At 37.4% G+C, this 16,595-nt stretch overlaps 1 protein-coding gene across 1 annotated transcript; it reads right to left on the minus strand.

The window, feature by feature from the left end:
- Window positions 1-1,806: 1,806 nt before the first annotated feature.
- On the minus strand, window positions 1,807-4,935 carry LOC148035947 (uncharacterized). Its single transcript, XM_087677929.1, has 4 exons — window positions 4,459-4,935; window positions 3,698-3,969; window positions 2,929-3,149; window positions 1,807-2,448 (listed from the first exon to the last, which is right to left on the minus strand). Exons 1-4 carry the CDS (start codon window positions 4,601-4,603, stop codon window positions 2,154-2,156), a joined length of 933 nt encoding a protein of 310 aa, XP_087534055.1. The 5' UTR covers window positions 4,604-4,935; the 3' UTR covers window positions 1,807-2,153.
- Window positions 4,936-16,595: the final 11,660 nt, after the last annotated feature.

Consider the following 16,595-nt stretch of genomic DNA (forward strand, 5'->3'; position numbering starts at 1 on the left):
ATGAAGGGACCACGTAGAGAGAGAGAGAGAGAGAGAGAGAGAGAGAGAGAGAGAGAGAGAGAGAGAGAGAGAGAGAGAGAGAGTGTGTGTGTGTGTGTGTGTGTGTGTGTGTGTGTGTGTGTGTGTTTTGGTGTCTTGCTACCCTTGCCCCACTTCTTGTTAATAATGCCGGTTTTAAAAATAATGCATTTTGAAGCAACTTGGGATTTAACAAGAACACCCATGTTACTTTTTTAAAAATATTGGATTTGCCATGCTTAAAATAAAACCCAATAAATCACCCCACTTGGATGGGTTGTTTGCAGAGTTGTTTTAGTAGGTTTGGGGAAGACTTGGCTAAGCTTGCAAATCATTGTTGCTCCGAGGAATCATGTCGGCATGAGCTAAATGAGGGCGTAATCCAAGTCATTCCGAGAAATTGGAGAGAGAAGAAATCCCAATGGCGCATGTTCATAATGTTCAATGTGCCATAATGAAAGTAATTGCCATGAATCTTGCATGAAATAATCAAATTCCATGCATCTCCAACTCTTTATTAGAAGTTTATATCCACATATATTGCAACTACAAAAGTCGAAAGGAAAGAATTCATTATGCTAAACTTCGTGCATTTTGCTTTCGACGTAGTATTTTTCCAAAGTCTCAAGCCTACAACTAATTTACGTGTTATAAAGCATCCTATAATTCTTGCAGCCCATTCTTATCACTATTGTTTTTAACTTTTAAGGCAAATCAAGGAATAACATCTTATTTCAAAAAAAATTTGGAGAGAGAGCACATCCTAAAGATATTGCAATTTGTTCAATTAACTACCATTTATAACTCAAATAGAAATCACCATTGAATGCGTGTTTTTTAGAAACTTTAAGAACTAGTCATCAAGGTTCTCTAGAAATATAGTCAAGGATTGGTTCTATTAACATTGATCTACCACTCACATGTCAATGAGTGTCACATCCTCATATGTTGCAATTGCATGCATTTAACATTATAGTTATTAGAGTTGCCAAAGCTTTCAAAGCTCAGATTATGTTATTTATATCAATCTCTCATAAACCCTCTTGCCATATGAAAAATGTGTCTTCAAACCCCAATGTGAAGCACCTACAGAGCACTAGCACGAAGTGCCAAGAGAATCTAAGTGTGAAGTGCAGTGAGAATCTAAGCATGGAGTGCTTACTATAAATTATTGAATAGAAAAACCACTTGCTTTTGGTACTTACATTTATTTTTTATTAGTTTTTTTAAATAATGCAACGCCCAAATATCCAAAACTACACACACATATAGTTGTACTAAAATAATTTAATACTCGTTGATGCTTTCTTGTTAACATGAATTCACTATGATGACCATTGATGGTTGAAGCCATGAAGATGCAAGCTCAAAGCACAGTTTCATCTAAAGTATCAAGGGTTGCCATGGCAACACTGACTTGGTGGTCCCCTATATAGAATGGAAGTAACATTGCTTCTACTACTATTGATATTAGAGTCATGGCCATCAATTCTCACCAATCAAATACTTATCAATATGGCTAGCAATTAAACAACTCCTTTAATGGGCATCTGCAAGATGTGTGGGGCATTGGGTTTCATGTGCTGTGCCTAGAGGAAAGCAAAAATTCGATTGCCATTGTGTGGAGGCTTAATTGTCACATTCCACAAAATATTGCATGTCCTTGTTGAAAATTAAAACGCAAATATGGATTCAAGTTTAGACTTTATTGTAACGTAAGAGACGAGCTTATAGCTAAACTAAAATGTGGTCACAATCATGGATACTTAACTACTAATTGAAAGGGTCTAATAGAGAAATTGTCCATTGGACAAAGAGATTCCTTTATTCCAACAAAATGATACATTGGAGCAAAGACTTGAGTTTTATTCCTAAAATGACACATCAGCCACATAAATTCAATGAGCTCACAATCTTGGCAACACCATTTGAGCATCTCAATTGACAAGAGGATGGTTCCCATACTTCTAATCAATGGATGGCAAGTAGCTTCAAAAGGATGGCCATGGGGTATGCTTTGTTGTAGGACCCAAAGATAATCATTTACTTGACCAAAAAATGTGGGGTTGATGTTGGTATCCCCTCCCTTACCAAACCCTTGTGTCAAAATGTAGGATAGGGCATATCATCCTTGCCTACAACCCAAACAGTGCCTTAAGGGTAAGGTGATCAAGGTTGGTACCTGCAAAGAGAGACAAATGACCCTCCCCTGGAAGCTCATGCAGAACCACAACACTAGGAAGTTGCCTCTGCACCCACCTTTGGAGAGCTAGGGATACAAGCCTATCCTCTTCTCCGTGCCATATGTGAATTTTCCTCTTGAAAAGCTCCCCCACCTCTCCTAGCTCAAAGTCCCAGCCCTTGTTCATGAGCTCAAAGTCCTTTGCCACACCAAATCCTTTGTTCTTTTTTATGGATTCCATTCTATCCCTGCAGCCATCAAATGTCTCCGATGCTCAAGCAAGAACAAATCAACATTTGTTTTAACTGCTCACTACCATTTACCCCTGAAGTTATGGTACCCATCAAAGTCAGTGAGATCAAAAGGGAACATTCCACTAAACCATTCCATTCCTTTCATATATGCACTACAGCACCCAAAATTGCAAAGATGTCCATTTCACTTAATAATTCTTTTAAGTAAACATCTCCTTCTCAACCTAGGGTTTCCACTATCTCAGCTGCTTCTAGTGACCTATCATCTGCATTTCATTGCCTAGATATTTCAAATAGTTCTAATATTTCACTTACCATTTCATTACTAAGCATCCTAATTTCAACACCCAGACTTTTCAAAGATCTCCATCACTTTCTCTACATATAGTTACCTGAATGCTTTCATACTCTAAACATCATTCAATCAATTCATATGCTTTTCATTGCCTTTACATTTTTCAAACATCACATTACCTAAGCATCATATCTGCCAGCCCCAGTTGTTGGACGCACTTCTTATCAGCAGCTGATAGGCCAGCTGTTAAGTCCAGTGAAGGATCATCCATGAAAAAGCACAAAGCTCTCGAGTATAACCTGATGAACAGGAAAGGGGAGAGTTTGCAGAGAAAGGTGAGGACTCGATCCACGGTGGAGTATATTGAAAACATGCGCTTCCGTTCTGCTTTAGAGATACCCTACATGAAACAAGAAAAAGCTACAATCACTGCCCACTGAACCAGACAAGGAGCATTACAATTAGAAAAACCCATAAGACTATGGTAGGGGCCTATATGAAGACCTTGAACTTCAAATCTAACGTCCATAACTAGAATGCCTTGAAAGTGGAAGGCTTCAACCTCTGTTGTTGGTGCTTCAACTTGAAATTTCATCTGTGCGACTATGATTGAAGATTGCAGACATATGAAGGTTTCTTTAATTTAATATCTGGCATTCTACCTGACTCTTAAACCCTCAAATTTTCATAAACATCCCACACACAGGGAACTAAGGCTGTAATTTTAAGTAAGCACCTCTATTATGGAACTACCCAGCAATACTCTCTGATAAGCGGGAGCACTACTAGCCTCATTTGAGTGGACATACAAAACCCTGTTCTGCAGTCATACAGTTGCATCTCTTTAGAACCCGCACATTTTCGCATGGCAGGCTCTTTGTGAGATGCTTTACACACCTTGATGCCTTGGGTAGTAATCTACCTATGTGAGTGGATGGGACACATCACCTGCCACCACAGGTTCCCAACAGGAGCCCACATTGCAATCCCTTCAATCCGGTCAGGAATGTAGCGAGCTGCCGCCCAGCAGAAAGCACCTCCCATTGAATATCCATGAAGCCAAAACCTCTTCCCAAGCTGCAGTGCATTTGCCACAGCCACTATGTCCTTGCAACTCGAGCGAAACGTTTGGCATGGATGTGGGTCACTCTGGCCATATCCAGGCCTGTCTATTGCAATCAATCTCACCCCAAATTGCACCAATACTTCTTCCCTTGCACCTGCACGGGCCACATTACATCAAGAAAATATTCCATCTTTAGGTTCTTCTTTTTGGCTGTTCATGGATTAGAGCAATTATCTGCAAAGGAACAACCCTTGATTGAGAGCTGAAATTTGCAAAAAGACCTTGGGGCATTGTTTGTATGAGGGCTCCAGAAGATGCAAAGGGAGCAAAGAGTTTCAGAGAAGGATGTATAAAGGACAAGCACGCGCACATGCACACACATGGTGCATGCACATGTGCACATGCACACAGAGACTGTGAGCCACCTCACTAATTTTACAAAGCAGAACGTAACCTCAAGGGATAATTGAAGAGCCACAGTCCAAAAGGCCTTTTACTGAGACAATCACAATGCAGCTTCCTGTGAAGTGAATCAAAGGGTGATGTCAACCAACCGGGGGGAAAGACTAATTTGAGATGCCGCCATGGCATTGTTCGCCTGGAGCATGAACAGATCTATCGGGCAGGCAAAATGCAGCATTACCTGGGAATGCGCCGAGCCGAGAAGACATTAATCCGTGGAGAGCAATCATGGATCTGAGCGCTGATCCATGGCTGCAACCGAGCTCCCTGTAGGCGATGCGCCTCCCGTCGGTCAGTCGTACGAATTGGGCCTTCTTCTCCATCATTCTGCCTTCTTCTTCTTCTTCTTCTACAGTACTCTCGTTCTGGATCGAAGCTTAATAAACTCCATACGGGCATCAAGCTTTTTCATTTGTAATGAAGCAACGACTTCAACCACCCTCTCTCACACACACACTCTATGTCTCTGAATCAATCAATATACTCTGTCTGTCACATTCAATGATGCGAACTGTGATGGGCTCCAGCCTCCGCCGACAGACACAGCGCGAGAGAGCGAGAGAGAGAGTACTTTAGCTTGTCAGAGAGAGAATTTATCATTCTCTGACAAGCTACAGTTCTCTATCTCTCCCTCTCTCTCAAAAGCTAGAGACTAGAGTAACACTTCTCTCTCTTTCTAACACGTTCCCTGCACTTAAGAGTGGATGTCTTCAAGTTCCTCCTTGTCCATCGTCTAAGAGTGCTGCCACACGCTTAGTCTGTATTTGCATCCAAATGTAAAGGTGGTTATATATTTAGTAAGTGAGAAACAAAAAAGGCGTGTCTCACATTGTAAACTTTACTTATTTGACATGTAAAAGGTTCAATAGGTCTGCGCGTGACCTCACTCTAACTAGAGAGACACATGCAGTTAGGTTCCCTGCACTAAATAGTGAATGTCTTCCTCCTTGTCCATTGTCTAACTAGAGAGACACATACAGTTAGGTTCCCTGCACTTAATAATGAATGTCTTCCTTCCTGTCCATCGTCTCACTAGAGAGACACGTGCACTTAGGTTTATGTAATGGGGCCTTGTCACCTTTGTAACGTGTCTACATTGTGTATTTAAGAGGCGAATCATGCACAAGTCAAAACGACTGAGGTGAGTCGACAATTAAAGTTAAGTGTGCGTGACCATGGCACTTAACTTGGACCCTAGAAATATAGGAACTTAGTGTGGTTCATGAAGTATCTCTAAAAAAGGCGGTACTTTATGTACTGTAGGGAGTTAATATGATGAGTCCAATAATCAATTGATAGGCCATAATCTTCTCTCTCATAGAGAGAAATGAGTTTCTCTCTCCTCCTTTTTCATGTTCTAACTCTTTCTCTCATCTATACCAATTGTGAGAGAATGGTCCACCTCTTCTTGTACTTGTGTGGGGAGCTACTCCTTCCGAGTGGGGAGCTACTTGTGTGGGGAGCTACTCCTTCCGAGTGGCTAAGTCCCTCCTCCAAGTCCATTTACCTATGCGGGGAGGGGCTTTGAGAACTTGTGATTTTGTTGAAGGTTCTCAAATATTTTACTTGGGTTTAGGAAACAACAAATCCACTTAGAAATCATAATTTTTAAAGTTACGCATTATCTAGAAAGTATGTGAGTTGGGAGTTCTATGGTGCCAAAGTATATTGGACTTATAATGGAAGGAAGTACTAGAATTCCAAGTCTTAAGAAAAAGATCTCTCCTCTCAAAAATGGTGGAGGGTTCTAGAGGACTGCATGTTAACTACAATCTTTCAGAGTGTTTAAGAAAATTTAAGATTAATTAAATCGAAGGACCACTACATGTATGTGGCACATGGGGAAAATCTTTATGCAATGTAGTATCTGGGGCTTTACTTAGGCTATCCTAAGTAAGCCCCATGAAGAATTGACAGAAGAAGAATAGTGCATGGAAGTTGAGAGCATTAGCACAACTAGGGATACAGTTGTAGATGAATGCTCCAAGGTGGAGAAGGGTAGGAACACACACAAAAGGATGCGAAAAGAAGCGGTATTTGAAGGTGAAGGGTCTAATTCTACAACACAATCGATCAAAGCCATTGTAAGATAGCAATATAATATGGCAACAACCAAAGAGGAGGTGTCCTTGGACAAGGAGGAAGGCAAACAAAGCTAGAATCAAAGCAAAAATACAACTTATCTAAGATATTCTAGGTGCTTCTCAAAGGCACATGGATGATAATGCAAGTGGGCTCTCCAAGAAGGTTGTGTTGGATTCGAATAAAGTCTATAGCAATGTTTTATGCTTCAACAAGAAAGCGATGCTCGGTTTTTTCACGGGCAAGCCACCCAAAGCGATGGATGCTACATGCTGGTTCCACACAATCCTTCGGGGTGAGGGCATGTTGGATCAAATCTATTTTAGGAGAAGAAGCTTCTTTGAAGCGGTGCTTGATAAGGTAGAAGTAGTTAAGAAGTTATTGGCGCATGAAGTGTATTTTTTGGGGATTGATATTGTCTATATCTTGTCATGACAACCAATTGAAATGGGCAAGGATGCACTTAGGAGGAAGTGCCCAATTTGGGTTGAGATCTCGAGGCTTCTAGAATATCTCTAGAATCTACTGCTTGATATCACAAGAGGTCTTGGAAAAGCTCTTTAAGTTCCAACGAGAATGTCCAATATGCTAATGTTTTTGATGTGACATTATTGGCACATCTTAGTTCCATGGTTGCAAATCTATGGTAGTTGTGTGAGGTCGCCAAATAATATGAAAATCTTTTTTTTATAAAATGGATCAAGCATTAGTATACAAAGACTATTTGGCACATTATCATATCAAATGTTGTCCATGTCAACATGGATATCTTGTTGATGATGATTGCATTTGCTTCTCTTATTGTAATGAAGCACTCATTCATCTCTTGTAATGATATTGGATATTATTGTGTGTGCATTGGTATCTTGAATCTTAGTAGACTGTGGTAGAGAGGCTACATAGTTTAGTTGCAATTACTCTTGTTCTTGCTATCAATAGCACGCTCTTCACTTAGTATGCATTGGAGATGTTTTGCATGTGCCTAGGTTGTCTTTAATAAATAGGATTTTTTGGATGACTATATTCATCAGCTAGTGTGTTTGGTTTGAGGCTAACAAATTTCTTTGTATTATGTACCCATCAATAATGTGCATTTCAAGGCATTTCTCATCCACTAGAGACCACATAGTTGATATTCATGTCATGTTCTCATTGCTTATTAGTTGACTCTTTGATCTACATTTTACTCACCACAAAAATGTGTTGAAGAAGAAACCTTCAATTTGGTGGCTTGGATGGAATTTAGTGAATCATACTAGCCTTTTTTGTTTGTTGAATGATGTTTCTGTAAACATCACACAGAGTGAATTCGAGACTTGGTTCCAAATGTGATTTGGTGATGTTTTAGTTTTTAAGGTAGTCATAGAATGTTAGGTGGTCTAAGCATGATGGCTAGAAGTAGTACAAGTCCAATGTGTGCATGACTATATCCCCTATCTTGTTAGCACCATATCTTTGTGAGAGAGGTGTCAAATGTGTTTGATAGACTTGCTTCTTGTGACTATTGAAATTTGGATTCAATTCAAGGCTACTTAGTATTAACTTGGACAATATTGTTGTGGAGATTAGTTTTTGGTTGTTCAAGTCCAAGTCGTGTAGACCTAATCTTTTGGTGTCTTTTATCTGAACATTCATTTTTCATATTGGCTTAGCCTTCATTCCATACTTGAGCATGTAGAATGAGATGGATTAGTTTGTTACTCGTTGAATGTTTGCATGGGCTTCCTCTACAAGAGTAGCAATCTTGCATGATATGTGACAATATTTCGGTGATCACGTACAAGACAATAGTAGATGCACAATTGGGTTTTAGGGTCTATTGTTGGTTTTGCGTTCTTGCATAGAGAAAATGGATAATCCATATTTGCATTTTCCATGGCCTCTACTACTAATTATGTGGCAAGCATGATGACACTTGTGAAGTTGTTTTGCTAAGATAATGCCTCTCAATTTTTGTGCCAAACTATATTAGTTGTCATTTGATGGATTTAATTTCTACCTCATGCATCTAGAGGATATCATATCTATGTAATGGCCATTTACGTTGATCTCATACCTAGTCATGGTGTTGGGATACAACCCAAGCAAGTGTCTTTTCCCAAGTTGTACCGATTGAAAAAAAGATGAAACCTAGTATGAAATAGGATGACATAGACAATAGGTCAATCTTTCCACATAGCATTTTGGATTGAATTATTTTGTAATGGACTTTAATGTGTTAATATTGGTCCACCTTGTACTAGTCGCATCTTTTATAGTGGATGTAAGAAAGAAGTGAGACATGTCCCATGCATCCACCATTGTGATGAGTTCCTTCAAGTTACACTAGTACCATGAAGGTGAGCTTAATATTGATGCAAGTATACTATAGTGGAGTATGTGCTTGACAACCTCCTTGTTTGAGAAACCCTTTGCAATGGATTCTTCTATGTCGATCTTGATCCACCTTATCCTAGTCACCTCATCTGCAATGAATGTAAGGAAGCAGTGAGGCATGCCCTACACATCCACCATTGTGATAAGGTGCAAGTTACATTGGTGCCATGAGGGAGAGCTTGGTGATGACAAATGGATATTGTAGTGAACTATGTGCTTGACCATCTCCTTGTTCAAACTATTCTATTTCATTCACCTACGGGTTGCTTGTTCATTAACAATTTGGAATCCATAGATAGGCAATATTTTCGTTTGAGAATTCCTTTTAGGACAAAAACTTTTATCTCAATATTGAGTGCATCCAAAAGGGGATTGAGCCATGTCATATTGTTCAGTTTATCAAGCTAATAATCAATTGTATCACTCATAACCTTTTGGTAAAAAATCTTGGAAAATTTTGATTTGCAAAGAAATGACATATTGGTCAATTCATGGGAATACCTATTGTTCCTTTAGGTCACCATATTAGTATTACCAATAGGAGTCGTTCAACATCTATATTTCCATATTAATATCTCCAAATCAATGTATCCAAGCTAGATTCGATTCCTAGCAATACTTTCCTTGAAGTGGAAAGGGACAGGTTCCCTATTGTGTTAAGCTATCTGTACACATTGAACCAGGCATCCATATCCTCACTTATACATGATGGAATATGCTTGCTCAAGAAATACCCTACGTACTTCTTCCATTCCAAAAATCATTCTTCAAGAAAAAAGTTTTCTAAACAAGTGGATCCTTTGCTTCTAGCCCCCCTATTCTTGCCCTACCATCCAATTGATAATGGATTAGTAAGACACACTCAGAGGCTAATGCATAAAGATCATCATGTAGAAGAAGCTTGTAGATCAAGCAAAAAGAGATTAACCTCTTTTGTTCATATAATCTAACTAGGGGATATAGAAAATGTATGCTCCTTTCTTATTTGACTTGACTCGGATAAGTAGTATTTTTATTTCCATTCTTGACTCTTTGAAGTACTTTTTCAAGACGTGAATATTTGTTATTTTGAAGTTCAAATATTTTCAAAACTATTGTATTGAATGGTGTAAGAAATCCAATCAATCAATCTATTGAATCATTCTTTTTTTTTTTTGAACAAGTTTGCAAAATAGAATATTCTCCCCTATTTTGATGAGAATTGAACCCTAATTATTGGAGGAACCACTTAGGATTTTGGAAGTTATTGATGTTTCCTTGTAGGCATGTTATGTTCATGATATTTTAGTTGGTATAGAATTAGGATGTAAGGCTCATGCATGATGTATATAGAGAATAGGGTTGACATGTGCATATTGATGTATTCACTGAGATACATGCTACCCTCATATGCACCATGAATGAGTGGAAATGGGAACATGAATGTGCATTCTCTGAAGTGATATTTGGGTAGTATGAGCCCATTGCAAGCAACCCATTTGTTTTGAAGATTCTTATTCTTTCTAAAAGCCAATTATTGTTCTAGAGGATGATGCATGCACTCATATTGACTGGCTCTTTAGAATACTTATCATTGACTAGCCTCAATCATGTTATGGAGTGAACTATAACTTGCAACAATTTCCACTTCTAGCATTGTATCGAACAATGAGTTTTCACAGTGCACTTCTAGAACCCTCTCAATTGATTACTTGCTAAGGGTATTGAAATCTATCTTTGGATATGGATATTCTTCTAAAGTTATGTATTGTTGCATCATTGGTTTATGTAACACATTGAAAGAGAAAACATTGTCAAAACTAGATGATATCAAGTTAAGTCTAGTAGATGGTTAAGGGGACATTGCATCTTTCCAAGATATTTAATGATTGTTGAGGATCTATTTTCAATCCAACATTCCTTTTACAATTAATATTATTATACTAGACACTTAAATTGACACATCGATGATGCTTAGAAGCTGTAGTTGTAGTGGGTTAGTGCAAAGAATCCTTTTTGTATAGTTTGGCAATAAGGGGTGATCAAGGCTTGTTCCAATCTTTGTTTGTGCAACATGATGTGCATTTCCTTATTATAATCTTCATCAGGTGCTATTGTTATGTAATGATAATGATCATGCTTAACAAAGCCATTAGAACTTGCATTTCTTCCATAAATCTAGCATTCTTTTGAGAGATAGTGGTCTGATCCTACCTGTGACTACTCCATAGGTTGCACATATTGTTAATGCACTGATAATGCTTGCACATTTAGTTGCCCAAGGTGATTCCAATTTGTATATATCATGTTAGCTTCTAGCGTATGTTTTTAGTGATCGTTTTGTAGACACCATATCTTTCCTTTCCTTTTCTTGGGAGGCCTTAAAAGCTCCTATGGTTTGGCATCTGCATGCAACTCATCGCTATTGTGTATTCTATTAGCACTTGTTTGTTTGTGATAGTAGTACCATTCTATGATTGAATATAAATTTACAACTATGTAAGGAGTAATATACTCTAGAAATTGGAACTATCAGTAGTCATGTTATGAATCATAGTATTCTAACCAAATTGAAAGTGCTTCTAGTCATATCTAGACAAAGTGAATGCATGTTTTTGAATATAACTGTGTTGAATGTGTGTATTTTTATCAATCACCTTAGTCTTGCTAAATTGAATGTTATTTTAACCACATCCAAGCAAAATCAATACATGCATTTTAAATGATGCATGAGATAAAGAATACTCACAAGTTTTTCAAACTAATCAAATTCAGCTAGAAACTTGTTACATAACTTGAGATGTTCTATTGATGAAGTGTACCTTGTAAAACATAAAATAAGAAGGCAAAAATTTATAAAGTCAAAATCTGAGATGTAGTGGATTTGATATTTTGCTATTCAAGAATTAACATAAGTTCATAAATGCATAGCAGTTACACGAAAAAGCACACGAACATGTAATCTAAGCAACATGTCAAAGAGCTGGCATACATCTCTTCATTGTCTTATAATCATGGGGAAAAGGTGCCATCCTCCCATTTTGCAAGAAGGTATGCACTTTTCTTGACTTTTCTTGATTGTTCTTGTAAGAAGAAAAGAAAGGTGAATTCTAACCTTGTAAAAAAAGTTTATTTGTGAATATTGTTATTTGCTTTACTAAAGTCAAATGATGACTAACTATCTAATTGATTGATGAAATAATGAAATTATTTACTAGTAATAAATTGACTAATTACTAACTAATTAATTATTAACTAATGACATAGATGTGCTCCTAAATCGAGTCATATAGGTCCCTACTCTTGACCAATGGGCACACTTATACTCCTAAAGTTGGGATCCTTCATTTGCGGGTGAGACATGGCTCTTTCTCTCACACATATTTTATTTATCCTATCATATGTTCCTACTCCTTCTACTTACCTCTCTCTCTCTCTCTCTCTCTCTCTCTCTCTCTCTCTCTCTCTCTCTCTCTCTCTCTCTCTCTCTCTCTCTCTCTCTCTCTCTCTCTCTCTCTCTCTCTCTCTCTCTCTCTCTCTCTCTCTCTCTCTCTCTCTCTCTCTCTCTCTAATCAAGTGGCTATCCTAGTGTTAAGCCACTTATTTTATTAATACATTCACTTGAGTTCTCCCTTTTCTACACCTATACTTAATGATTGTGCAGAATGTGGGAGTTGAATCCAAGACCTCCTCATTAACCACATGTTCAACTTAACCAAATTGAGCTACATCCATTTGGTCCCCCTCATTCACTCTCTTGCTCATTCACAGACACGCACGGGCATGGTGAAATCCTTGTAGAGTTGGATGCTTAATTTAGAATGAGCGATTGTAAATATTGCATTTGATCAATAAACACCATTGTCTGACTTATCTTTGTGATCATGCCTAATAAGATGTTTAGGAATCTCGGATTGATGAGCTAATCAATGAACTTTCTTGTTTATGCTTCACGATGTGGTAGCATAAATTGGCAAAACAACTAAAGTTGGTTTGGATGCATGCATGGAAGGTGAGTGGACACTCTCTTGATGAGACTATCCTACAAATGGGTGGACTCGATCAATTGGATAACTTTCCAATTGTAAATGCTAGACGCATTAGTTAGGATAGAACAATGAAGCTTGAAACAACTCATTATATCATTCTCCAAAACTAGATCACCTAGGATGACCTTTCTTGAATGCTAGTTTGATTGATGCTACATTTGCCATTGCAGGATAGTTTGGAAAGTTGATTTGTTTTCTTAGAACTACTAATAGTCTTCATGTCCAATTTGGACGAGTGCGTCTCATTTTCTCATATCATACAACACATCCACTACACTCAAAATCTTAGGTATATACTCTCCCCTACTCTTTGCATCTACGTAGCTTATTGGGGGAGGAGTAGAGAGGGAGGGAGGGAGGGAGGGAGGGAGGGAGGGTGTTAGAGAGTTTTTCTTTCCATATTAAACTCTTTGAGAGACCTTCTACATTCTAAGAATCTCATTGATGTAGCTTACACACTCTTTTGTAAAGCTTTTGCTTTCATAATTGGTGTAGCTTACTCAATCTTTTGTTGTACAATTTCCCTTTGACCTAGGTAATTGATCTTAAAAGCATTCATAGTTAGCTCATTATATGGTAACAAGTATCATAACATGCTAAAGATGAAGAACTAGTGTTATTTGACACCCAAACCCTATGGTGAGTTAAGACACAATCTAACAATCCTAGTGTGCCATAGGGTTTGGGTATATTTCAAGTTTAAATGTTGCTAATTTAGCTATTTTTGGTTGGTTTGCCTTATTGGGTGCACCTTATACAAATGTACATTTATCAACAATTTTATCCATTATCCATTCTAGAGAAGGGTCAATAGCCAAATGAAAGTTGTAAAGAAAAGGGTACAACCATGTGCCAAAAGAGTTTCTCGATGCTTGTACAATTTGATTGCTCTCCATAGGCACTTGTACCACCATAGATCATTCTCAGACTAACACTTGAGGCCTCACTGTGAAGAAATGACAAATTCCTTACGTGTTATAGAGCCTTGTTCATGAGTTCAATTCTAACATGTTTCATTTTTTAGTGTTTTAACATATCTGCCTCATCCAATTCTAATATAAAAATAAGCGTCCTTTCCATATTATCTAGAGTCATGCACCATTGCAACTTGTACCCTCCTAAGGTCTGCCAAAACATTTTCTATTCAGTGTACTAAGAAGTCTGTAGACTTTTTTTGTTTCCCTATTTAGAAGGCATTGAAACTATTATGTTCTTGTAGTCACCCAAAAGCTTATTGCTTCTATCAATTTCTCTCATTTCCAAGGATATATGGTCTAAGAAAAACAAAAGCGCATAGTTGATGCTAGCAAAGATTGGCTACCACTACCTTATTAATTTCTTTGTACCCTTTCCTACTAATTGTAGCATTGTGACATGCTTCCAAACTTGATTTGATTGGACTAGATTTTGAATATCATTCCTTATTTCCTTCTACATATCTTTACATAGTGAGCTTGCAATGGAGTCCTTCATCAATTTGAGAATGTCTTCTCTACTTTGTGCACTATTCGCTTCCAAAAATGATCAAATTGAGAATGTCTTCTCTACTTTGTGCACTATTTGCTTCCAAAAATATAGATTTTCAAAGTCAATTCCTATAGTACACTTGCTTGAAGTTCCCGCCCTTTGGTGCTAAATTGTCAAGGCATTCCAATTGCCTTTGTTTAAACTTGAATCCAACACCAATGCTCTCAATTTAGCCAAATGATACTTTTGTTTTTAGTTCTCCTATTTGAGCTTCTCTCATTGCACCTTCAATGATTTCAATTTTGTCTCTATCTTAGCTAAACTACTTTTTTGTTGTACATATTTTCCTTCCAAGCATAATAGTTTTGATAAAGCATTTGTCTCAAATCACGAGCCCTAGTTTCGTGACGAGAATGCAAAAGAGTACAATATCTAACCAACACACTATTTCATATCCAATAAACCTAATGGTGTCGTGAACTATATGAAATTCATGCTGACTCACCTATTAAAGGATATACTAAAACAACCCTCCATCCACCCAAAGATCAATGTGCTTCTTGACTTCATCTCTTAACCTTTTGGCTTGAACTTGGTCAGTGAGAACCTTGTACTTCTTTCCTCTCCATGTGAAATATTGGTTCTTCTACCACTATGTGAATATGACTCTTCCTTTTTGTTGGAGCTTCATCCATGTCTCTTGGCATGAAGTGAAAGGCATGTAGCATTCAAAACTTCTTAAATATATTTACATAGCCCAAAAAAAGAGAAAAATCTAGATGTAAATTAGAACCTCCTTAAGGTAATAGTTATCATAATTTAGAAAGAAAAAGGATTGTTGGCAATCCACATAATGTCTGCCTCTCTTTTTTTCCTTTGGGAGGGGAGATCACTCTCAAACTTTTAATTATATCACATGGGTTCACTAGAAGGGATTTTTTAAATTTTTGGGAAATAAAAAAATTTGAGGTTATAATCAAAATTTTTGGAAAATGGGATGTTTTCCTCAAGGCCCTACTTAAATTTTTTGGGAATGGGATTATTAAACATGAAAGAAGGGAAGAGAAAAAAGGGAGAGGTGCTACGATTCTTGAATGTTAATGCAACCCTATAATTAGAGCAAAAGGGAAAATTAAAAAGGTGTTCTTCTTCCCTTATTTTATCTAGTTAGGATGTAATTAAAAAATTAATTGAAATCTCATGTGGCTCCCTTGGCCTCAAAATTGGCCCTAATGGATCTTTTAGTGGTTGTGCTTGAGCCTTCTCCTCAAGAACTCTAGTGCTCTAATTAGCTTGAATTTAATCCTTGGTGTCATGTAAGGAATTCCCAAAATGAAGAGGTAAGCTTCATTGTTTGACACACATCCTTTGATTAGCTTGCCTCCATAAGAAGAGAAGATCAATGGTTGCAAACACATGCATACAATCTCATTTATCCTCATGGTATGAGATATACTTGTTTAAAAACCTATGGCTCACAAGGCTCTATGCCTCACCTTTGAGCATGCTATATACAGCATTAAGATCGACTTTCGAAGTCTTACAAGTTTCCATCTCCACTCAAACTACATTGATATGCTTTATAAAATCATGTTGTAAAGGGGGTATATGTCAAGCCACAAACCACAGGGGGTTAGAAGAATAGACAAGATGGAAGGATAAATTAAGAGAACCCAAAAAAAAAAAAAACAATGTATATTACATTGCAAAAGACTTTGTACACTATAAACACCCTCTTGAATTACAAACACTCTTTTGATAGAAGCCAAAAACCATGTATTAAAGCCTTGAAAAATGCAATCCTATATTTTTTTGCAACTTGATTTTGCTCTAGCTTTTGCATATGAACCTGAAATATAGATGTTTGGATACTTAAGTTGATTAAAACATGCCTAATCTAGAAGGTAATGTGGGTAGAATCGTGAAAATTGTCTCTAAATAATTAAGAATCAACTTTTTGTAAAACATATTGTTTTTTTGTATTTTTGGGTTCGAACGCCCTTGTAGCACTCAAGATAACTCCTTGCATGTGTTTTATCCACCCAAAATTGTCATTAAGTTAATAGAACTCAATAATGAATATTCAAACTATTTTGAAAACCAGTTCTGAACCTAGAAAAGTTGTCAAAATCAGGAGTAAGGATCCCATAGGCATATATCTAGAATATGTATATGGATATGTTTTTCTTGTTTTTCCTTCCTTGAACATGTAACTACACGACATCCACCCTCTCCAAACTTGCACATCCCTCGAATGTGACATACTATGTAGCTTACCAGGATCAAACACCCATTTGAACTTCACCCAAATAAGTATATGCATAATCATCCTTGTGCTAGGATCATATAGCCAAATCACGAGAGT

Source organism: Lygodium microphyllum, chromosome 5, assembly GCF_053477565.2.
Source record: "Lygodium microphyllum isolate KBCC chromosome 5, Lygodium_microphyllum_v1.1.10, whole genome shotgun sequence".
NCBI lineage: Eukaryota > Viridiplantae > Streptophyta > Polypodiopsida > Schizaeales > Lygodiaceae > Lygodium > Lygodium microphyllum.

Coding starts and splice junctions, on each gene's coding strand:
- LOC148035947 (XM_087677929.1), bottom strand. CDS start 4,603: ATGATGGAGAAGAAGGCCCAATTCGTACGACTGACCGACGGGAGGCGC. Junction 3,970..4,458: donor TCGGCTCGGCGCATTCCCAG/GTAATGCTGCAT, acceptor TGGCCCGTGCAG/GTGCAAGGGAAGAAGTATTG. Junction 3,150..3,697: donor TTGGGAACCTGTGGTGGCAG/GTGATGTGTCCC, acceptor TGTTTCATGTAG/GGTATCTCTAAAGCAGAACG.